General features: G+C 38.6%; 1 protein-coding gene across 1 annotated transcript in view; it reads right to left on the bottom strand.

Annotated features, from left to right (window-relative positions):
* stxbp5l (syntaxin binding protein 5L) overlaps positions 1-25,327 on the bottom strand; it is a 546,595-nt gene that overhangs the window by 228,447 nt on the left and 292,821 nt on the right. Inside the window, exons 9-10 of the mRNA XM_043700990.1 lie at positions 22,306-22,384; positions 2,348-2,502 (exon numbers count right to left, since the gene is read on the bottom strand). Of these exons, the coding sequence (XP_043556925.1) occupies positions 2,348-2,502; positions 22,306-22,384 (234 nt within the window). The remainder of the gene's footprint in view (positions 1-2,347; positions 2,503-22,305; positions 22,385-25,327) is intronic.

Genomic DNA, 25,327 nt, shown 5'->3' with positions numbered 1-25,327 from the left:
TATGGTGGAGGCTGGTACAATTGCAACATTTAAGAGGCATTTGGATGGGTATATGAATAGGAAGGGTTTGGAGCGATATGGGCCGGGTGCTGGCAGGTGGGACTAGATTTGGTTGGGATATCTGGTCGGCAAGGACGGGTTGGACCGAAGGGTCTGTTTCCATGCTGTACATCTCTATGAGCTGAAAAATGTGTTGCTGGAAAAATGCAGCAGGCCAGGCAGCATCCAAGGAGCAGGAGAATCGACGTTTCGGGCATAAGCCCTTCTTCAGGAATATGCCCGAAACGTTGATTCTCCTGCTCCTTGGATGCTGCCTGACCTGCTGCGCCTTTCCACCAACACATTTTTCAGCTCTGATCTCCAGCATCTGCAGTCCTCACTTTCTCCTAGTACATCTCTATGACTCTAATGCTGATCTTCTAACTGTATTACTTCTTTATTTTTCTTATTTTTATCTAATATTTTTGTACCTATGTATCTTTGTACCTAAAATGGTGCTGGAAATTGGCACTTTGTACACTTTTCGCTGTACTCATATATCCCTGTATATGTGACAATAAAACTAATTCTAAACGTGTATCCCAGAGGTCATTAGTGATCCAGACATGTTAATAACCATTAATCTTGCTTTGGTCACTGAGACTAGCATTTATATTCCACATTTATTAATTGGTTTTGATTCCCTCAGCTAGCATGGTAGGATTTGAATATATGTTCCCACAGCTTTACTCTAGGCTTCTTTCTTACTAGTCCAGTGATTTTGTCACTATGCTATTGTTTCACCCCGCTTGCTGCTAATGCAAAGTGAGGTGGACATGTAAGCTGCGAGGAAGACTCAAAGTGATCACAAAGAAATTACAGATAGGTTAATTGAGCGGACAACAGGTTGGGAGATGGAATATAATGTTACCTCCATGCCAAATCTTCTCTATAACTATGGCATGTAAAGCCCATATGTTTAGTCTTCATTTTATTTGATTTTGGCATTACACTATAAACCTAACATTGAATGTAAAGAGTAGTACAAGTTAATGGTATACAACTTCTTTCTCTGCCATCCTCGATCTTCATTTTGCATTGTTTTGAACAGTTTCCAGTGTGAACAGTTGCACATTGCAATGGAAAACTTGACAATCACGCCACGTTGAGGCAATTCAGTTTAGATACTCCTTGTAATTCTAGGTACGAGAGGATCCAAAGTCATGTCTGACTATTTTCAAAGCCATTTTTAATATATGTTGTCAGGGACGGCACTATAGTTTTACAGCTTTGAAAATATTGTTCTGGCATCTTGATGTGTTATACTGAAAACTGAAATGCTTCCATGTGTTTTTTTTTAAATAGACTGAGCAGGAATTTCTAGGAATTGCACTGCTTTTCTCAGCACATTTTCCCAGAATTGGCTAAATCAGAACAAAAGATTGAGCAATTTAATGTGTGAGTTACATGCAGTACAAGTGCATGTCCTGTGCCTTTTAGGCTTGTTTAAAAATGTGTGTCAGATTGCAGCCATACCTCTAGACCAAATTAATCAATTCTGGTGATTGCATCTAATCAGGACTCATTGATGAGGCTTAAACTGGATGTTTTGACTGCAAATCATTAATTACTATGTTTTTAAACTACTTAAATAATATTTAGCCAATGTAACTTGCAAATAGTTCAGAATGGTTTTTAAAATTGTTTTCAGTTATTTAACATTTGATGAATCACAGGTGTACCAAAAACTGATTAAAAAGTTAGTAAATGATAAATCATTTTAATATTAATCTATTAATAAAATGCAATATATTAATAAAGTTGAAACATATTCATAAAAGCACATCAATTTTTCACTTCTAATTAAATCAGGTAATAAAAATGTTGTAAAATAATTACTGGAAGATTTTACATGATGCAAAATCTCTATGACTCTAAATACATTTGAGGAGAAACTTGGGGGCAGAAAGCACTTCCAACACAAAAAAGTGAATGCTTGAGTATAATTTCCACCCCAGTTGCCAACTGTGTCTGGAGTTGAAACTCTTGGTTAGTGAGCTTAATGTGCACAGAGAATGGTTAGATGACTTTAAACTTTAACTTTTACAAATAAAAGGACAATGGAATTATTGTGAACTTTCCTTGGACCCAATTGTTTACACTGATGTCTCTTTACATTGATTTTTATCTTCCAGTGTATCCTCAATATATTTTGGTGTAAGCTGGTGACACCAAGATCAGCCTAAATTTCATTATATACCTTTAGATTTAATGCTGGTTTGAGCAAATTCTGGGCTATTATTTCAAGCATAACTGCACATTCTTTTTAAAGAGTTCAGTAAAACTCGAACAGTTGACTTATTCTTACCATTTGGATACGGTGTTTCACAAAGAGCTAGGAAGTCCACTATTGGATAATCCATTTCCAAAACTGTAATAGATTTGCCATGCATAATTGTCAGGCTGGGTCTTCTGCACCCTTTATCATAGGAAAGTCCTCCAGAAAATATGATAAATGGTTCACTAGAAGGTGAAAATCATACAGTTTACAATTGATATTTATTTAATAAATTAAATATATGCTTTTTTCAGTATTTGTAGGTATCACATTTTGTTGCAGGTAAAAAATAGTCTTAAAACTCGTTATTTCTAAAGTGTAACTTCAAGAAATGTTTGTCAGTTTTAAATGCCCCTGAACAAGCAACAATGTCAAGCTCTAATTACTCATAGCAAATAAACTTTTGGCTCTCAAAAGACTAGGCAAACTGAAAAACAGTTCCAGCTTCACAGCAGATTAATACAGTCTATTGGGCATTATATAGTTTTTTAAAATTTATTCATTTTGTGGGATGTGAACTTCACTGGCTGGCCAGCATTTACTGCCTGTCCCTAGTTGCCCTTGAGAAGGTGGTGCTGAATTCAGCCTTCTTGAACGGCTGAAATCCACCTTTTGAAGGTTGACTCACAATGCCATTTAGGGAGGGAATTCTAGGATTTTGACCCAACGACAGTGAAGGAATGGTGATATATTTCCAAGTCAAGATGGTGAATGATTTGGAGGGGAACTTAAAGGTGGTGGTATTCCCATTTATCTGCTGCCCTGGTCTTCTACAAGGAAGTGGTTATGAGTTTGGAAGGTTCTATCTGAGGATCTTTGGTGAATTTCTGCAGTGCATCTTGTAGGTAGTACACACTGTCACTACTTAGGGCCAATGGTAGAGGGAGTTGATGCTTGTGGATGTAATGCCAGTCAAGTGGGCTATTTTGTCCTGGATGGTATCAAGCTTCTTGAGTGTTGTTGAGGCTGCACTCATCCAGGCAAGCGGAGAGTAGTCCATCATACTCCTGACTTGTAGATGATGCACAGCTTTAGGAGTCAGGAGGTAAGTTATTCGTTGTAGTATCCCTAGCCACTAACCTGCTCTTGTAACCACTGCATTTATGTGGTGAATCCAGTTGAGTTTCTGATGAATGATAACTCCCACGGTGCTGATAGTGGGGGATTCAGTGATGGTAACACCATTGAATGTCAAGGGGTCATAGTTAGATTGTCTCTTATTGGTGATCGTCACAGCTTGGCATTTGTATGGCATGAATGTTACTTGCTACTTGTCAGCCCAAGCCTGGAATTGTCCAGATCTTGTTGCATTTGGACATGGACTGCTTCTGTGTCTGAGGAGTTGCGAATGGTGCTGAACATTGTACAATCATTGGCAATCATCCCCATTTCTGATCTCATGGTGGAGGGAAGGTCATTGATGAAGCAGCTGAAGGTGGTTGAGCCTAGGACACTATCCTGAGGGACTCATGCAGAGATGTCCTGGAGTTAAGCTGACTGACCTCCAACAATCATGACCATCTTCCTATGTGTCAAGTATGACTCTAACCACCAGAGGGTTTGCCCCCAATATCCACTGATACCAGTTTTGCTTGGGTTCCTTGATGCCACACTCAGTCAAATGCAGCCTGGACATCAAGGGCTGTCACTCTCACCTCACCTCTGCAATTCAGCTCTTTTGTCCACATTTGAATCAATGCTGTAATGAGGTCAGGAGCTGAGTGACCCTGGCAGAACCCAAACTGGGCATCACTGGGCAGCTTATTGCTGAGCAGGTGATGCTTGAATGCGCTATTGATAACACCTCCCATCACTTTACTGATTATCAAGACTAGACTGATGGGGTGGCCAGCTTGGATTCGTCCTACTAGTTATGTACAGGACACACTTGAACAATTACCGGAACAGCTTTGCTAGGAGAGTGGCAGATTCTGGAGCACATGTCTTCAGTACTATTGTTGTCAGGGCCTATAGCCTTTGCAGTATCCAGCACCTCCATAGCTAATACCAGGGATGTGATAAATCAGCCCAAAGCATCTCTTTGCTTGGGTGATCGGTACCTGGGTATAGAAATGCCTCAATTTAGCCTAATTTTCAATTCCATCAATATGGATATAAATTGGCAGTTTCAAAAAGGTGTAGTCCATTCATACTGAATAATCTTAATTAACCAATTACCTGACTTCAGCTAATACGACAAAAGCAACATCACAATGGAATTACGAATTTTCTTGCTTTTGTGAAAAAACTTGTTCTTTGAACATGGGCATCACTGACTAGATCAGCATTTACTGCCCTCCCCAATTGCCCAGAAGGTAGTTAAGAATCAACTATCTTGCTGCGTTTCTGGAGTTACTTGAAGGCCAGCCCAGGTAAAGATGACAGATTTCTTTCCCAGAAGGATGTTGGCTGTTTAATGAAAATTGACATTAAGTTCACTTCGTACTGAGAATTTTTATTGAATTCTAATTTCAGCATTTGTCATAGTGGGTTTTGAGCTGATGTCTGATGTTGTGAATGAGAACTTTGAGGAGCCGGGATACAGGTTTGAACAGATCAAGATTGATGAAGTTGATGCACTGGAAATTTTGGCAAACATTAAAATTGATAAGTCCCCAGGGCCAGACCAGATTTATCCCAGGCTGCTCCGGGAAGCAAGAAAGGAGGTTGCTAAGCCGCGGGCAAAGATCTTTGCTTCCTCACTCTCCACGGGAGTCGTACCGGAAGATTGGAAGGAGGTGAATGTTGTTCCTCTTTACAAGAAAGGTAACAGGGAAATCCCTGGCAAATACAGACCAGTTAGTCTTACGTCTATGGTCAGCAAGGTTTTGGAAAGAATTCTGAGGGATAGGATTTATGAGTATCTGGAAAAGCATAGCATGATTAAAGGCAGACAGTATGGCTTTGTGAGGGGCAGGTCATAAGGCAGAGAGTGGTTGTAGATGGAAAGTATTCTGCCTGGAGGTCAGTGGTGAGTGGTGTCCCGCAGGGCTCCATTCTTGTGCCTCTACTCTTTGTAGTTTTTATAAATAACTTGGATGAGGAGGTTGAGGGGTGGGTTAGTAAATTTTGCTGATGACACAAAGGTTTGAGTTGCCATTGATAGCATTGAGGGCTATTGCAGATTGCAGCACGACATAGACAGAATGCAGAGCTGGGCTGAGAAATGGCAAATGGAGTTCAATCTGGATAAATGCGAAGTGATGCATTTTGGAAGGAAGGAACCTGAATGCTGAATATAGGATTAAAGACAGGATTCTTGGCAGTGTGGAGGAACAGAGGGATCTTGGTGTTCAAGTACATAGATCCCTCAAAGTTGCCACCCAAGTGGATAGGGTTGTTAAGAAAGCATATGGTGTTTTGGCTTTCATTAAGGGGGGGTCGGGTTTAAGAGCTGTGAGGTTTTGCCACAGCTCTACAAGTCCCTGGTGAGACCACACTTGGAATATTGTGTCCAGCTCTGATTGCTCTACTATAGGAAAAATACAGGGGCTTTGGAGAGGGTGCAAAGAAGGTTTACCAGGATGCTGCCTGGTAAATAGCCAGAGACTTTTCCCCAGGGTTGGACTGCCTAGCATGAGGGGTTCATAGTTTTAAGATTTTAGTAGGAAGGTATAGAGGAGACATCAGAGGTAAGTTCTTTACACAGAGAGTTATGAATGTATGGAGTGTGTTGCTAGCGGTAGTGGTGGAAGCAGAGTTGTTAGGGACATTTAAGCGACTGCTGGACATGCACATGGACAGCAGTAAATTGAGGGGTGCATAGGTTAGGTTATTTTATTTTACATTCGGATTAATCCTCGGCACAACGTCATGGGCTAAAGGGCCTGTCTGTGCTGTACTTTTCTATGTTCTTTGTTCTAACATCAGTTTTGGACTCTGAATTGCCACCCTAATGACATTCACACTACACCACTCCTGCTAATACACCTCCTAAGCCAAACTATGGACTGCACAGTTTTTAGTTGGCTTATCCAAATTCTAAATATGATTAATGTACAAATGTAAAGCAGTCAGTTACAAACCTCCCTGACACTTTCAAACACAGCAATCAGGGATTAATGATAAGGAAAATTCCCCAATTAAAAAAAGGAAAATCTGTAGCAAGAAATGTCCACTGAAAACAAGAACATGCTGGAAGTACTTAACAGCTCTGTCAGCTTCTTTGGAAAGAGAAGTAAAGTTAACAACTGGATTTCACCTGCACTGTTCTCTCTGTCTTGCTCATTCTCTTCCTCAGAGGACATCACACCCCTCCACTGATCTGATTGTGATGGGAGGAGTGCAATTTCTCTTTGTCGTGTCACTTTTCAACTGGACACAACATAAATTCAATTGTTTGACCCAGTTCCTGATATGGCCAATTGTTTGTTTTCTTTATATTAGACTTAGAGTAAAAAAGATAAATAAAATAGCTTTTTTTAATAAACACAAATTATTAATTTATTATAAAACAAAACTTATTCATGCAAGATGTAAAACTGATTAATATACATGGTTTATAATATGGAGAATGGGGAAAAATGGATACCTCTGTCGAGATTTGCTTTGGAAAAAATACTTTTAGCCAACAATACTTAATTCTTGATGGATAAAAAGGATAAGATGTGGAATGTTCAGATGGCAGTCAATCTGGTATTCTGGCACAATCAGACAGTCATTAGACACTTGCAGTTGTCTTTGTGATATTGCAGATGTAGCTTGCTCAGGAAATAGAGTATTGAGAGGTCTTCTAAATGCTCTTCAAGGAAACAATAAAATTCCACACTGGAATCATATAACAATGGTGTTTCAGAAAGGCCAAGAGAAGAGCTGTGTTTTCCCCAACTAACATCCAAAACAATATCTAAACAAGACAGGCATAAAATCTAATCAAATTTTTGAGTCCAAGCAATTAATTGAAGTTATATGATTTCCTATAAGTGTCTTTTAAAAGTATCCAATGTGTTCTTGTATTGATATTTTTAAAACCAAAAAGTCCAAGAATTCATAGAACTTGAAGTAAAAGCCATTTTCCATGATGCTTCAAAATTCACATTTTCAAAAGAATATGAAGTGCTTGTAATAATAACTAATCTAGGGTTACTTCCCTTTGCTGGACTATGTTGTGCAGAATTCAGAAGATCAAGACTTTTTAAGAAACTTTGATAGGTAACTAATGAAGGACTTGTCCCAAACAGTCAAATAATTAAAACATATTTTAAGCAGGGTGATATGTTACTTGATGTATCATTTTTATTCTTTGGGGTGTAATCCATCGTGCATGAACAGTATTGAAGAGAATCAACTCAGAGCTTTTCCTCTGTACATCATGTTCATGTTCATGTTACCGTCTAAATACTGCCCCCTACTGTGGAAGACAATGTTATTTTCTACCTTTCTCTGATCAGCAAATAATTTCAAATTCTGCCAGCAACACATCACAATCCTTCTACAAATTCTGCCTGACCACAAATATGTCAAAAGCTGAAACGTATAGATTGGCTCTTTACATAGTCTGTAAATAGCTTTTGTATAATCCATCTTGTTTCATCATACCTGCTGTTTCAGATCTTATGATCTAGTTAAAACTATTGAGATTTAAAGAAAGGTTCAAACATTCGATGTTAACTGAAATAAATTATCCATGGTTTAATACAAATAAATGTTACTATACAAGAAACAAGTAAAACAAAACACAGCTAAATAAACACTGTTTTAGGTATGATTTGGAGATGCTGGTGTTGGACTGGGGTGTACAAAGTTACAAATCACACAACACCAGGTTATAGTCCAACAGGTTTAATTGGAAGGCCACTAGCTTTCGGAGTGACGCTCCTTCATCACCTGATGAAGGAGCGTCGCTCCGAAAGCTAGTGTTCTTCCAATTAAACCTGTTGGACTATAACCTGGTGTTGTGTGATTTTTAACTCTATTTTAGGTAAATAGTTATACTTAATACTCAAAAAAATCACATTCATATATGTTTCAGACTAAAATTCTCAATGGAACCTCTCTTTTCTCCTTATGGCTTACCCCAAATGACCTTTGACTATTTATCTGGATTTTGAAGGTTTCTGCACTTCCTGAGGTCAAACCAGAATGCCACAATTCTCTGGAATTCATTTAGATTTCTCCTTAGTGTTCTTGCTATTCTCAAAGGTCTGAAATTTCACGGGGATCCTTCTATTAGGTAACATCTGAGCATTTCTTCAGTTTCTGTTGAAAACCTCTTTACTTTGGAATTCTTAGCTTAAATGTAGGCTTCACTGCATTTTTGCTTAATGCCTTGACCTCAGAAATACTTCTGATTTCTGATAGACCTTTTCCTTCTAGTTAACAGCTGCTTTTCAGCTCTTAGTGGATTCTTTGGTTTTCTGAGCGCGAACTCAAGTCTTACACAAAAGAACTTGGATACTTTCAGCTCCAATACTAAAGGTTTTCGGGAATAAAACTCCCATAGACAGCTTTCCAGAATTCAAACTGAGATTCCACCCTTAGTTACTCATCTGAATGGCAACAAAGGATATTTAAGCTGCCTGACAGATTTTTAGGTTAATTAACTTTTCAGAAGACATTTGGAAAATATGGCTTGCACACTAGTTGACAAACTTTTGCATTCTGGCACTGCAGCAGCATATTGATAGCAGTGTATCCATGATCATGCATGTTCAGCAAGTTAGGGTGCATAAAGGGAATGAACTATGTGGACCACTCTGGTTGAATAATATGCAGACTTTGCAAGATGCAGCAACATCTGTTTCTTATACTGCATGTTATCAGGTAGCCCTTTAGTACTGCTAGAAGCATTACAATTGAATTTCACAGTCAATTAGTTTTCATTGTGAATCTCTTTGTATTAAATTAGGGTATTTCTGCAGAATGAAGGAACAAGGGTTGTCTAGTTAAAAAACAACAATTTGTATTTAGATATAAATATTAATACTGTAAAACAAATATAGTAAAACATTCCAAAATGCTTCATAGGAGCATATACCAATAAAAAGAGAGAATAATATGCATATTCTAATGTCATAAAAGCCAGCAATTCCAATACTTTCTTGCAATTCATAATTCTTCAATCAATGTTCTGCCTATTCCACACCTTTGAAATAGCCTGATTCAGTCACACTTGTGACTGCAGTGTAATTTTTCTCCTCAGTTTTCTTACATTCTCTCCAGTCTTTTACACATTTAACTTGCTTTTCTGATGCTATTTCTCCTTCCTTTGTGGAAAAAGGTGTAATGCCCTGACTTGGTTTCAGGCTTACCTATGCAGTAGGTAGACAGTTGAAGTCATACCTGCCACTTAGGAAAATGGTTGTAATTGTTGGAGGTTAGTCATCTCTGCTCCAGGATATCTCTACAAGATGAATGTACAATAGATCAGCACCACTGTGACTCCTAAGATATGAAGTAGTCCATTTTCAAATTCAACAAGTCCTGGATAATATCCAAGTTTAGGCTTAAAAGTGGTAAATAACATTTGCAGCACAAAAACGCCAAGCACTGACCATCTCCAATAAAAGACAATCTAATTACCACCCCTTGACATTCAATGGCATTACCATCACTGAATCCCCCACTGTCAACATCCTGGGGGTTATCATTGACCAGAAACTCAAATGGACTTGCCATATAAATACATTGGCTCCAACATCAGGTCAGATACTAGGAATACTGCAGTGAGTAATTCACTTCCTGACTCCCCAAAGCCAGTCCATCATCTACATGGTACAAGTCAGGAGTGTGATAAAATATATCCCATTTGCCTGAATAAGTACAGCACCAATAACACTCAAGAAGGTTGACACCATCCAGGAAATGCATCCAGTTTGATTGGTTCTATGTTCACAAACATCTACTCCCACCATGACTAATGCTCAGTAACACCAGTGTGTATTGTCTACCGGATGCACTACAGAAATTCACCCAAGATCTTTAGACATCACTTTCCAACTCCACAACCACAGACAAGGGCAGCAGATACATAGGAACACCTCCACCTGTAAATACCCCTCCAAGCCCTTCACCATCCTGACTTGGAAACACAGAGGAATCTCGATTATCCGAACGTGTCGGGCAGGCAGTATTTCTTTCAGATAATTCAGTTATTTGGATAATCAATTTGACTTTAAACAAGTGAAGCCATACTGATCTAATGCTGTGGTCTACTGGAAAGTTTGTTTAAATCTATAATTGTGATTCTACTATTTAAACAAACTAATCTTTGCATTCTGCAAATTGCAGGTTATGAAATCCCAGCATTGAGCAAGGTCCCAAACAGCTTTTACAATCACAAGAGCATTTGTTGGTTTCTGCTGAACTCAGTGTCACGACAGAAAGACAGAAGCATCATCTTGCGCATGTGTTTACTTTCTTTGCCATTTGTTTTCATGAACAGCCTGATACTTTTGCAAAGGGCTGTGTGACTAACCTTTATGCTAAAAAAAGTCCAGTCGTAATTGCTTGGAGTGCTTGTGTTTCTTTGTTTTTTGCCAGTGTTTTCACATGTTCTTCAGTACAGTTATTCTGAATTCACTGACCTCTTTGATGTAACGTTTTAATGGGTCCTTGAACTCTTGTTCAGATAATTCAAAATTTGGATAACCAAGGTTTCTCTGTATATTGCCTTCCTTCAGTGTGGCTGGGTCAAATACTCAAATTTCCTCCCTAAGGACATTATTGGTGAATCCACAACACTTGGGGCTGTATCAGTTTGGAAGACAGTTCATCACCACCTTTGCAAGGGTAACTCAGGATGGGCAATAAGTGCTGGTCCAACCAGCAATATCCACATCCCATAAGTGAATGAAAAAAAAGACAAAAAAAAACCTTCAATGGCTTCTTTATTGGCTCCCACACCACTATCTCTCAAATCCCTGAAGGCATGAATTCTAGTCTCTTCTTATTTCTCATTTACATACTGCTCCTCAGTGATCAACAATAGACATGTTCAAAATGTTTGCCAATGCCATTGGGATCTGTCACACCACCCCTCCAATGCATCTACATTATCAGACTGCATGCCAAATTCTTGATGAATTTCAATTTCCTTCCATTAATAAGACTGAATTGATTGAATTTGATTCCCATTGCAAGTTCCTTTTCCTCAACATCCATTCCATTCCTCTTCCTGACCATCGTTTGAGGCTGAACCAGACTCTTCAGGTCTTTGAGTTCAACTTTTAATCTCATAACCTGCCCATCACAAAAATTGCTGAATATGTCAATAATTTTGCCCACCTTTGTGGTCTCAGATGATTTGTCTGTTAAAATGCTTTGTTGGCTGGATTCACATCTTCCATAAAGTTGAACTCATCCAAAATTCTGCGATGGCATCCTTGCCAACAGTAAGTCTCAGCTATCACCCCTGTCTTCACTGACTTTCTCTAGTTCCTATTCAACCAATACCTTGATTTGAAATAAAAACAAAGTTCTGGAATTAAGTATAATACATCTGGCAGAGAAACAAGGCTGGATTGGAAAATTCCCAGCTCAGTTGCAAGCCTCAGGGAAAATGTGCCTGAATAAGCAAGATTTCATTCCAAAATAGCAGAAAGACGTTTGAGTGCACACTGGAGTCAGGCCCACCATTCTGGGAGATAGTTTAGAGACAGTCACACTGCTTGCCAAGTGATGAGGACTGGTCAATAAATCCACCTTGGATTTGTCCCAGTTGTTTTATTTAATATCAGGCCTTGTAGCCTCCAACCTTGACAATCCAACACCAGCCATAGATATTCCCTGCCAACTCATTCTTAGCCATGCCTCTGACTGATCTGGCCTCGGCATATGAACTCAGTTATTCACTTAATCTTTGGCTCATATCAGAAGATAGATCAATGACACACTCTAACGTGTATAGTAAAATGCAGTATTTGTATACATCTCTGTATTACAATGATCATATACAACGTGGTTGCAGTCATTCCCTCCTAATCAGTACACCCAATCCTGTAAAACACCTTATCAATGATGGGCATCCCCATGGTCAACCTCAGCTTCATGGTGTTTAACAGGCACTACTGAATTATAGAACCTCTACAGTGTGGAAATAGGCCTTTTGGCCCAACAAATCCACACCGACCCTATGAAGAGTCACCGATCCTACTCTATTACTCTACATTTACCCCTGGCTAATGCATCTAACCTACACACCCCTGAACATGATGGGAAATTTAGTATGGCCAATTCACTTAACCTACACATCTTTGGACAGTGGGAGGAAACCAGAGCACCCAGAGGAAACCCACGCAGACATGGGGAGAATGCGCAAACTCCACACAGACTGGCAAGCTGGAATCGAACCTGGGTCCCTGGCACTGTGAGGCAGCAGTACTAACCACTGAGCTACTGTGCTGCCCTGAAGTTCAAAGGGCAATTAGGGATGGGCAATACTTGCTCCCTCAGCCAAAGATGCTCTTATTCCACGTATGAATAAAAGAAGTGCATAACCAAATTCAGAACTTCGCCTTCCCCAAATAATTTCTTGACCACCTCCTCTACCCTAAGCCCCACATAGTTCTACATGTCCAACAGATAGAACACAACTGTGAAGAAAAATAGATAATTGCTAGGCCTTGGAATCTTTCTATGCATCGTATTCATTCACATTCAAGTTAATTGCTACACTCCTTGGAGCCTCTCAGGCAGGCTTTATCTGGAAAGATAATTTGAATTCTGTTATTTATTTCATCTCAGGTGATGCCTTTATCAAATTCACTTATTCCTCTTATATTTCCCACTGTCCTAATTATGTGTGTAAAAATACAAAAGATATTTAATTCAAACTAGTTGCTATAAGATTTGTAATATTGATTTCTATTACAAGGTCAGTTATAAAGTGTTAAAATCAGACAACTATTTCTACTTCAGCAGTTTGTTGTTAATGGGCTGTGAACTATCTATTTTTTTCAGGACATATGTGATGATGCTGCTCCTTTAACAAATTTATGTTGTCTTTGTTTTTTTTTCAAGTGGGTTGTAAAGGCAGAGGTGCTGATATGTCTGAATTGGCTACTTTAGTAACGGCCAATAGATATTGCCCAAGTCAACAATCAGAGGAAGCCTTTAGGGTTTTAAAAAAAACAGTTGTGCAAAGAAAGGGAAGTGGCCAGTTGTCCCAGCTCAGGTTTTTTTTCTAGTTTGGTTTAATTTAAAGCTACTGGTCAAAGGAAGCTGCTGGTAAAAAAAGGTTCCCGGATTCAATAGAGATTTTCTGGCTGATTCTTTCTCTGGTATGTCTCCTGTAATAAACTGTGTTTGATCTTTCCTTTTTTGACAAGGGGGTGTTTATGGGGATGTTGCAGGAAATTGGAATAGCATCATTAAGTTGCAATAGAGTCGCTTTGGTTTTCAGATAGGCGAAGTTATCCTATAGGGCTTATGCCTGCTGATGGGCTTTTGCTCAAAACGTCGATTTTCCTGCTCCTCGGATGCTGTCTGACCTGTTGTGCTTTTCTAGCACCACACTCTCGATTCTAACCTCCAGCATCTGCAGTCCTCACTTTTGCCTAAGTTATTCCATATTCTGTTCTCTTTTGTTCGTCTTTCATTTGGTAGTCTGTAAACAAATGGTGTTTTGCTAAAACTGAGTGGTCTGACCAACTGCATAACTCCTGGAATATCCACCTCACTCCTGGATATCCACCTTAAACCTGCTTAAAACAACTAGAAATGTTAAGGTCTGGGCTACCTTCTTGCAATGTTTTCGGGGGGGGGGCTGGTCCATAAGACATAAACAAAGTCATTTTCCTAAAGCTAGTTAACTTCACATCTAGGTCTAAATGCTATATCTTTAATACTTTTATTAAGCATTGGTTATATGTAAATTTTTTATGTTGAAATCTAACCCTTTGATTCAGAAAGATCTTTAACTAGAACCTTTTTTTAAATGTTCTAAGTAACTTTAAAGAAACACTATAATTTTAGCAGTCATTTTGATAGCTGCTTTGGGAGTTAAGCTTCATCTTGCACCTGGTGTTCATCCATTTACTGGGATAATTATCCTTTTATTAATGAAGTTTGAGGTTGGTCACTTGTCTGTATGCCAGCATACTCTTATTAAAAACTGTCTGGAATTGCGTACTTATGGCCTTGGAGTAGGTTCGTTCAAAGATGTTGTCATTTTCTTTAATTAAAGGCTGGAACAGACTACAGAGGAACCTTGATTATCCAAAGGACACAGGGTGGGAGTATTTCACTAGGTTAATCGAACACAGGATAATCGAATGCTGGATAACATAGTTAGCTAAGCATTGGGACCTTGTGATCTTGTTTGGATAATCTGAAAGATGGCTAATAGAATGCTGGATAATTGAGGTTCCTCTGTATTAGTCTTGTTTATCACCCCTTAGCCATCTTGTGTTTTAATTCCATGACAGGCTGCCTCTTTCTGTTTGTCAGCCATTTTGTACAAGCAAACATGGGCCAATTTGTTATAAGCAGGCACATGTCACCCCCCCCGCCCCCCACAATGGGTGAATTCCATTCGCTGCACTCACGTTGATGTTATTATTTTAGAACATGTGTTCAATCTCTTTTTGAACCTGTGTTACCTTTAAAGGGTTAAGATTATAAGGATGTTGCTTAATTGGAATAACATTTCCTATATCTATGCCATGCTTATTTAGATTAGATGATTAGTGTGGAAAAAGGCCCTTCTGCCCAACCAGTCCACACTGACCACCCGAAGAGTAACCCACCCAGACTAATGCATCTAACACTATGGGCAATTTACCTGACCTGCACATCTTTGGATTTTGGGAGGAAACCGGAGCACCCGGAGGAAACCCATGGAGACATGGGGACTATGTGCAAACTCCACACAGACAGTTGCCCGAGGCCAGAATCGAACCTGGGACTAACCACTGAGCCACTGTGCCGCCCACTTAGATTAGTACTCCCCCGTTTATTCACACATATTTCCACATGTGATTGTAATAACTCTTTCAGGTCATTTCAATTTGCCTCTGAAAGGTAACTCTATAAGTTATCCCATTGTTTTCAGAACTTCCTCATTGCCCAATTTAATTTGTGGAATGTCCAATTTAGAATTGTCTGAACTTAGTTCTTCACTCTGTGTTGTAAAGTAACACATTCTCCATTTGCTTTCCTTTCCTATCAAAATATCTTTTGAGCATGACATATTCTGTGAGATTTATTTTATCTGTTGTTCTTATCAAATAATTCACCTCACTCAATTGCCTTTTGATTTGAATAAACCTTTAAAGGTTCACTACCACTGGGAGTAACATTTTGTCTCCACTAGCAAAATTATGAATTTTTTATTTCTTGACTGCTTCCTGTTTCATCACATCCTGTGTTACTTTTAAATGCTGTCTAGCTAACTCACCCCCTCTATTTAATCTTTCCCTAAAATTTGACACAGTCTAAATATGTCATCTCTGAACTCTGACTTACCAATTTTACTTTAATTAATTTCAGTGGTCCTCTCACCTCATGTCCAAAAACTAATTCAAAAGGTTAGAATTTAGTTGATTCATTAGGCACATCCCTAATTGTAAAAAAAAGTACAAATGGAATTTATTTTTCCCAATCCTCTGGGTAGTCTTGAGTATAAGACCTCAACATGGTCTTTAATGTCTGTTGCCACTGTTAATGCTCCCAGCAATTCTGGATGGTATGCAATGGAATTGAATTGTTTCATTCCTAAACTATCCATAATTTTCATAAATAATTTTGATGTAAAATTTGACTCTTGATCCAACTGTACTTCTGTGGGTAGAAAAAGATTTTAGTAATGCTTCTGCAATCCTTTTAGCCATGATCATGCGTAATGGATAGGGGTCTGGAAACCTGGTAGATACATCCATTGTGGTCAAGCATAAGACGCTCTTAGAGAGACTATTATTTTGGAGGAGTTTAAAAAATCACTTCCTGAAGTGGTGAGACCTCATGGAGAAGAGCAGAGCGTTAAGACTGCAAAACTAGCAGCAGAAATTTTAGCAATCTCAATTATTCTGATTACATTCCTGGTAATTGTAAATGTAGAGCTATTGCTGCAATTATTTGTCCTTTCTCACAGACACAGGCAATGCCAACTTCAAGTTGCTTGCCAATTCTGAAAGCTCTGTTTTCTCACTTTCTGTAAAACACCTGAAGTGTCTTCTTCCACCCCCAGAAAACTCTTAGCAACTGAAAAAGTCATTATTACACAAGGTACATCTTGTTTAAACCAACCAAATGCAACAGCTGAAAACAAAAACACTCACCACCCACTGCCTTTGACTCCAATAATCCTAAACCCAATCTGGAATTAGAGATTTTGATCCCTACAAGAGCCTCCAGTTTGTTATGAACCTGAACAAACCCCTTCAAAATATATTAAGAAGGTAACCTAGACCCTAATTTTTTTTTAATTTTAGAGGTTAGTGTAAGGCGTTGCATTCCAGATTAAATTCAATTGGTCAAACTCAGCAAAAAGCACTTTATTTTTACACTACAGCTAAAATACTGACAAAATAAAAATAAAAGAGCTGGCTAACCAAAATAATACATATATTAACTACTACTAATTAACTGCTTCAATATAGTAACAGCCCATAAACACATCCTTGGCAAAGGCAAATTCTGTAAAATAGATTGTCTCACATGTAATTCTAGCAGCAGGAAGAGAACCCCAGCTTTTACCTGTAACAGAGAGAGGAATAGGAGCTTCCACATGCAGCTTCAAGGCCCCAGCAACTGCAGAAAGCTAAAACTAAAAATCTTGGTTCTGTGGGAGTTTGACTCCACTTTTCAGGCTGCTGCTGCTGTTCCAAGTGTAAAATAAAAACCAAGTCCTCTCATGCTGTTAACTTATTGGCTTTGAGCAGACTGCCCGGACCTCGGTCTCAACCTTTCTTCATTAAAAAAAAGGATAAAATACACCTCTTAAAACCATAGTATCATCACAGTCTCCACTTTCCCTTCTGACACCTCATAACTTGGCTTCTTTGTCTATCAAAAGACTATCAATTCAATCATCCAGCTACCACTGTATTTTTTCTATCTCTAGATGTGGCCTCCTATATATAGATGCAGTAAAGCCTCCTACTTTTATATTTCATTCCCATTGCAATAAATGTCAACATTTCCCTGACCTTCCTAATTATGTACCAGAACATCAAGTCCTGCAATCCTACTCTATTTTAAGTAATATACTGTCTTTCTCTTCTCCTGCCAAAAAGGAAATGTTCACATTTCCCACATTATATTCCACCTTCCAAATTTTGCCCATTCACTTAACCTATCTATGTCACTTTGTAAACCTCCTCTCGATGGCTTACTTTCTTAATTATCTTGGTTTGATGATGAATTTAAGTCATTGATAAGGATTATAAATAATTGTGGCTGCGGCACTAATCCCTTTAACATTTCACAAGTTACAGTTTGACAACCTGAAAATGATCCATTTATTCCTATTGTCTGCTTTCAGTCAGTAAAAGAATCCTTTCTCCATGTTAATATGTTACATTATTCACTATATGTTGTTATGTAATGTAATAATCTTTGAAATTGAACCTTATCAAAGGCCTTTTGGAAATCCAAGTACATTACAGTTATCCACCTTGCTTGCTGGATCCTCAAAAATTCTAATAAATTAGTTAAACACAAACTTAAAGTTTAATGCCATTCAAGTACTTAATCCCCCCCAATAAAATCAAACATTTCTATTCATGGACTAATATCAAAAACAGCTAATCCCTTAATAACCTTGAGGAAGTGTTGAACAGTGAGTTTACAGTAGCCTAGCCCTAATTGTAACAATGTTGTAGAAGCAGTTAAGCCCTCGTATTTATGTTAACCAATGACTATTGAAATTCGAGGTACAAATTGACATTATCCAGCTTCTAGAGCATTTGTATGTCCACCATGAAGTTGTAGAACACACTCTACTAGTTAAGGATATTCCTTGAATGAAAATCAATCGACTCATCCTGTGCACTGTGTTTAAATGGACCAGTTAGGATAGGCCTGTATGCATCATGCCTTGCCTACTTTCTCCCATTGGTGAAAATGGCAACTTTCAGAAATGGGACTTCCTGAGTCAGGCACTGCCTGCAATCTTTAAAGGAGAATTCTGCACTCTTGTGAAATCGGCCCAACATTTCAAATTGAACATTACTTATCTTTTGTAACACTTGACTCAAAATGCAAACTCAATTTCTCTTATCACAATCACAACAGAGATTAGTAAACATTTTGTAAAAGTACAGAAATTAGACATGCCAGTTACTTGTTAAAAGAGCCACAAGCTCCAGTGGCACAATTGGTCAGTACACTGTACATATATGACAGTGTAGAGGCTTGTGAAATGCTGAGGTTGTGAGTTCAAGCATCACATAGCATAGTTTTGAACCAGTAAGCTGTGCACTGTCAGAAAGGAGAGATCACATCAGGAGTAAGACAGTCTGAGTGAGAACGTACTCAAGGGAATTTGGAGACAGCGTGGGAATTCGGTGCAGAAGGGAAGAGTCCTTTATTCTTCCTTTTTGTTTGGCTCATAGTTTGAAAGGTCATTTTACAGGATAAACTGAAGCCTGGGTTTGGCACTGCAGCACAAAACAAAGAAGGATATCACAGGAAAACTGTAAGTTCATTGGTTAGTAATAACTATTTATTTATTGTAAATTACTTTAAGATTGAAGATAAATAGGGGAAATATTTACAGGTTAAAAACTAAAGGACCATTATGAAATCTGTAAAACAAAATTAAGAACTAAGTAAATAAAATAAAGATGCAGGACCAGGCAATGTGCTGTAAGTGCATGATGTGGGAACTGGTGGTGGACTGCATTGTTTTTCATAGTGACCACATCTGTAGCAAGTGTTGGTTGCTTGAAGAACTTCTTTGATCATCCTCATTTTATCTTCTGAAGTGTAATCTGACTTATAGCCCAAGTAGGTCACTTTGGGCACGGGAAGACATATTTTTCCCTCCTGAGGTGTACATTCACCTTGGAGAAACATTTAAGTACTATGTCCAAGTTCTCTAAATGTTCTTTATTGGTCTTCCTGGTTATTGGCACGTCATCCAGATAAATGGCACCTTGAGGTTGACCTTGTAAAATATTCTCCAATCTGCTGGAAATTGGCACAGGCTGAAGATACCCCAAAAGGCAGTCTCGTATATTGGTCCAAATCCTTATGGATAGCAATTGTAGCTTACTTCTGTGAATCCTCATCTAATCGCAATTGCAGGTATGCACAGCTCACGTCCAGCTTTATGAAGGTAGCCCCCACCCCCACCAGCTTTGCGTATGCCAGGGATTCAGCAGCAAAAAGCAGTTTATCATTTGTTTGAAGCCCCCACAAAGGCAAACCTACCCATTGGACTTCACATTGGTACAACTGGCACTGCCCATTCCACAAACTGGATGGATTTGATGATTCCTTCGCTCTCTAGCTTTCTGATTTCTGCCTTTACATTTGCACATAAGGCAAATGGCACTGTGCAGGCCTTGCAGAATTGTGGATTTGCTTCCTGGTCCACATCCAAGGTGGCCTTGACTCCTTTGATAGTCCCTAGACTTTCTGTAAAACTTTCGGATATTTAATTAGGACTTCACTCAGGCAGGTATTTTTTATTAAAAAATGCTAAGCCAATTAAGTTGAATCCTTCCTGACCAAATTCAAGGTATCTAGCTTGGGCCCGACCCTTTTACTATAACCAGAGGTAACTGAATCAGCTGCTTCTCAGAAAAGACTGGAACCAAAATTGTACCCTTAATCGGTAGGGGTTCTCCCGTAAAGTTTTTTAGCCTGGCTGAGGTCTTACGTAAACTTAAGGGTTGGAGTCCAGAGCAAATTTTGCTAAAGACTGGTTCTGCAATCTGTGATATTGCCGCACCAGTGTCGACATCCATTAAAACTGGGTGACCATTTAATCAGATGTCTATTTTGATTGGTTCTGATTTGGATGTTGCTAAGCAATTTATTTGTTCCAAACCAGCTGTAGGTGGACTTTCCAGGGTGTGCACTCTCGTGGATACTGCCCTATGAGTTCCCTTAGTCAATTCAGGCCTAATGGGACTCTTTTGCTGTCTTGAGTTCACACACTGGCAGCAAGTATAATGGCCTGCTGGCCTGGATCCTCAAGAAAATATTAACCATTCGGCCAAGGCTTGGGCTTGTTTTAGCGTTTTGTTGTGGGCTGACCTAGAGTCCCTCAGTTTAGAATGTGTCCTCCGTGAGGTTATATAATTACCTCCACTCAAGTGGTGTTCCCAAGCTCAGTCGGAATCCTGTTGGAATACCCCATAATGTATAAGCTCCACTTCTGAATTTTCCAATGATAAAGACAGTTGTAATGTCTGACTAAAGTCCAATTGGCCTCAGCATAAGGTGCTTTCGCATGGTTACATCATTAATCCCACATATGAAATGATCCCTCAGTGTCTTATTTAGGATTCAATCAAAATCACATGCCTCTGCCAGTGTCAAAAATCCCAACACAGATTCCCCTAGCTTTTGAACTGCTGAGTAAAACCAAAAACATCTCAGAATTAAAGGAGGTTTGGTGGGGGGGGGGGGGGGTCATAACATTTCTTAGCTAACTCTTGAAGGGTTTTAGTATCTAGTGGCCTCACAGAAAGTTAGGTTCCTAATAACTGAAGAAACTGCGGATGCACAAGCTTTCAGGAGAATTACTCAGTGCTATGCATTGGCCCCAAAGTTATTTACCGAGAAAAATTAATGTATTCTTCCGACAAACTGGGCCCAGTCTTTGGTGGTAGGATCAAATGAGTCAAGCTTCCCAAATAGTGGCTTGATGCCAAAAATGCTTACCCCAACACAAAGATGGTTGTTGCAAGCAAATCTCTTCAGGAGCATATTTTTCTCTCATTGCCACTGAAATAACTCCATGAAGGCTGGCATCTTGTAATTAAGTCACCTTTTTTTTCACATGTGCTTAGTAAATGACACTGACGTAGCTGGCTCAGAGCCAGTTCCTTGAGTGAACGGAACCCCTCATGCTCCTATTTATATCTGTCAGTCAGAACTCCCTGACTGGATCAGATTTACAGCTCCAATCAGGGAACTCAGATTCTATGAGGTCCATCTGACTGACCTCATTCCAATCACTACATTTACAGTCCTGAAGACCTGCAAACATCTGAGAGGATGCATTGTTACCAACTTGAGGAGATTAAAAGAGAAATTAGAAAATAAAAGAAGTTTCAGAAATTTTATGAAGCATTTTTGGGTAAGATTGTTCTTTATGTGGCTGTTTCTGCACTCGCTATGACACACTGTAAGCAAGAGAATCCAATAGTGTAACAAATCAGAATTAAAAACTCAGCATGTTGAGCAATACCTGTGTAGAGAAAGCAGAGTTAATGTTTTGAGTCCAGTGACCCAACCTCAGGCCCTGGACTTGAAAAGTTAAGTCTGCTTTCTCTTCACAGATATTGCCAGATCTGCTGAGTTTCTCCAGCAATTTCTGGTTTTGTCTCAGATCTTTAGCATTCAGAGTTTGTTGTTTTCATATTGGTGCAGTAATGAATTGAAATGGTGCAATTGAAATCTCTTGAATTACCGGACATACAGATGAATTGAGGATAAGGTTTGGATAAGGACAAGAATCATTGAAAATACTATGTAACATTCAGATAATAAAGTGCCATCCTTCACATAGCAGTGTTGCATTTCAAAGTTAATGCACTATTTCAATCTCTGAAAACTATTTATCACATTGATTTTCCTTCTGTCATGCCAAATTAAGTTCCAAGATGATTGGTCCAAAGAGATAACAGCAGTAAGTATTGATAAAAAAATGTACTGATGTGTCAGGAAATAATTGAAAGGCTGTGCAAAAAACATTAAACAAACAAAAATAGCAATAGCAGCAGTTGAGAAGAATACACCAAAGCAACCACAAAAACTGATCCAACCAAATTTAGCAAATTCTTTTGTGGTTGTTGAAAAGCTATTTTTACAATAGTTAGTATTTTACACAGGTAGTCTTAAAGATGCAAATAAACACAAATGATGGGACTTACCTATATCTACACGTCTTATGATCTACTTTTAGGATTGGTTTACACGGCTCAGGCTTTTTTCCATCCCTTTGGACTTTTCCTATTCAACAAAAGACCAAGATACAAAAAACATACTATAACTATAAATAAATAAGAAATATTTCTTCTTCTAGGGAGGTAGTCTTTCACAGAAACTAACATAATACTGGCATGGACACAAATAATTCTAGTATATAGACCTGTTCAAATTGGCTATTCTTGACATCTGATTTGAATTTGTTATTTTTATTTATTTTTGGGTTTATGCCCTATCTTTTCAAGAAGGAGGATGTGCTGTTGTTGGGAATAAGGCAACAACAGATCAGTACATAAAGCACATGATGAAGCAAAGCCCTACTTTGTATTTTCCTGTTACAAAATCCATCCAAAATCAATTAAACATATGGTATGAAGTAGTAGATGTGTAAACTGTAAGAGCAGTTTATTTGATCTTTGTTTTGTTTTCACTGGATGTTCACTTTGCTTGGCATTTTGTTACTGTTTAACAGCAAAATGAAAATGTATTATGTGTCAAGGAAATTGGAACTAAATTTAATTTAATATTGATTTCCATCCCTCTTCTTGGTTTACCATGCAAATGTTTAGTCCGTAAGACAACTTTATCTTTATAATTTCACACAACATATCAATATTATCTATTATGCATGTGGAATTGTCTAAGTTAATAGTTGTGGCTATCTTGTAAGAAAGTATACACGAGATAATAATCACAGTCCAAATCTGGCCTACCACTTTTAATTTTTAGGGTTACGTGTAAATATTCCTTTTTGCACATTTCCTCCTCTCTAAATATTAGATTCTCACCACCTTTCTTGGCTTCTTACTAATTCTTGCATTTGCTATCATCTTCATCATGCTCCCGAATTTTTATAGTTCTCAAATGGATTCTTGCTTTATTTGTTGCAGTTCCTATCAGGTAATTCAGTTGAAGGTTTTATATTTGCATCTTACCGTTAAGAGAATTCACATTTAAGGACTGCATGTGCTCTGTGTACAAAATCGTGAGACTCCAGCTGACATGTGGTTTGATTTGTGTCTGCAAGCCGGGCACACAATTCCTGCATCATATCTTGTAACATGTTTTACTATTTTAAATATACTAATTGACAGTGTTAATCAAACCCTGATGAAGAATTATTCATTTAAGTTTCTAAAATTCATTCACAGGATGTGGGCATTGCTATTGCCTATCCCTAGTTGCTGTTCAGAAGATAGTGGTGAACTACCTTCTTGAACTGTTTCAGTCCATGTGTTGTAATTATTAGACCATTAACACTAACATGATATGGTGAACACTAGTTGAAAACATCAATTCAATCAATCTTGTCATGCTTGAATGGTCAGTAAGCAAGTTAATCCACAGGTGAAACACATGATTGTCAGTTTTAAATTGTGCTAAAGTGCACAAGATAATTCTTGATATTTTTGTTCATTACTGTGCCAGAGACCAATAGACAAATTCCTATGGAAAGGCTAATTTAACTCACTTGAGAAAGGCAAGTGATCAGGATGTAGATTGATAGTAAGCATGGAAAGAATTGTCAGAATGTCCACAAAATTCCCTAGTTTAAGGGACAGAGCAGACATTTTAGTAGAATTCAAACTGCATACAGGACTTTGGTTTGTAGATTCAGGTATGTCTGATACAGAAAAGAAAGCCATTAAAATCTGCTTTGCAAATGGTAATAAAGGTCTATATAAATGTATCACATTGGGGAGTTACAGCTGTTGAAAAGCTAAAAGATCCCAAACATATGAACAACATTAGAAGACTAAATCAGAGTCAGATTAAAAATTCATATGACTAAAATTCATGTCATTTAGACAGAGGTCTATAAAATCCGTAGACTACATTGTGAGCAGATGCAGAGAAAAGGGATCAAGGTGATTTTCTGGTAGGGAACTAGCAAGCAAAGTTGTTAAGTTGATGACTGCATTCACCTACACAAAAGGTTTACAAAAAGGCTTGCTATTCAAATCGAAGACTTTTGGAGTCAAAAAACTACCGAGTGTGGACATAGGTGTGAAGCAAAGCTGACAGTTTAACAAAGCTTACAGTCCAAAGCATGAACTCAACAGTTGTAACAATTACTAAGAATATCCAAAGTTACAAGATATGTGGAAAATATGGTCGTTTGGAATGTACCAAGGAAATGCCCAGTTTATAATCAGTTTTGCAAGGTATGTGACAGAAGAGAACATTTGCAGAGGCATTGTGCAAGAGCAAAGAATTATGATGTTACAAACAGCCATGCACTGACCGAAAAAAAGTGCACAAAGGAGACCTTCAAGTTATAATAAAGACTACTTTGGATCCCACCGGGGCAGAAAATAGAGTCATCAATGATCTGGAATCCAACAATATACACAATGCGAGAAATGGTGGTGAATACATGATTCATTGATGAACACTGCTAATCCCATGGAAACTAGCAATGTCATCACATTGTCTAGTGCGTGAAAAATTTCAAATTATCTGTCCTCAGAAAACTATTTGTTATGGTTAAAATTGACATGGGGCATGGTTATATGCAAATTCATAAAACATGCACCCACAAGGATAGGAAGTCAGGACAAAATCTGCAAATATAAAACATTTAGCATACTATGGTTCACCTATTTTAGTTGAAGGATAGAGTCATAGAGTCCGACAGCACAGGGATAGGCCCTTTGGCCCAAACTGGTTGGAAGTGGAGGAAATGCGGTGGAGAGCATCGTCAACCACGTCTGAGGTCCATCAACTGGCACCACCCCCCACCTTTTCCTCCGCTACATCGATGACTGTATCGGCGCTACCTCGTGCTCCCACGAGGAGGTTGAACAGTTCATCTACTTTACTAACACCTTCCACCCCGACCTCAAATTTACTTGGACCGTCTCAGACTCCTCCCTCCCCTTCCTAGACCTCTCCATTTCTATCTCGGGCGACCGACTCAACACGGACATTTACTATATACTGACCGATTCCCACAGCTACCTAGAT

This window comes from Chiloscyllium plagiosum, chromosome 12 (assembly GCF_004010195.1).
Source record: "Chiloscyllium plagiosum isolate BGI_BamShark_2017 chromosome 12, ASM401019v2, whole genome shotgun sequence".
NCBI lineage: Eukaryota > Metazoa > Chordata > Chondrichthyes > Orectolobiformes > Hemiscylliidae > Chiloscyllium > Chiloscyllium plagiosum.
The sequence above is the reverse complement of the archived record's forward strand: the minus strand, read 5'-3'. Positions and strand labels throughout refer to the sequence as shown.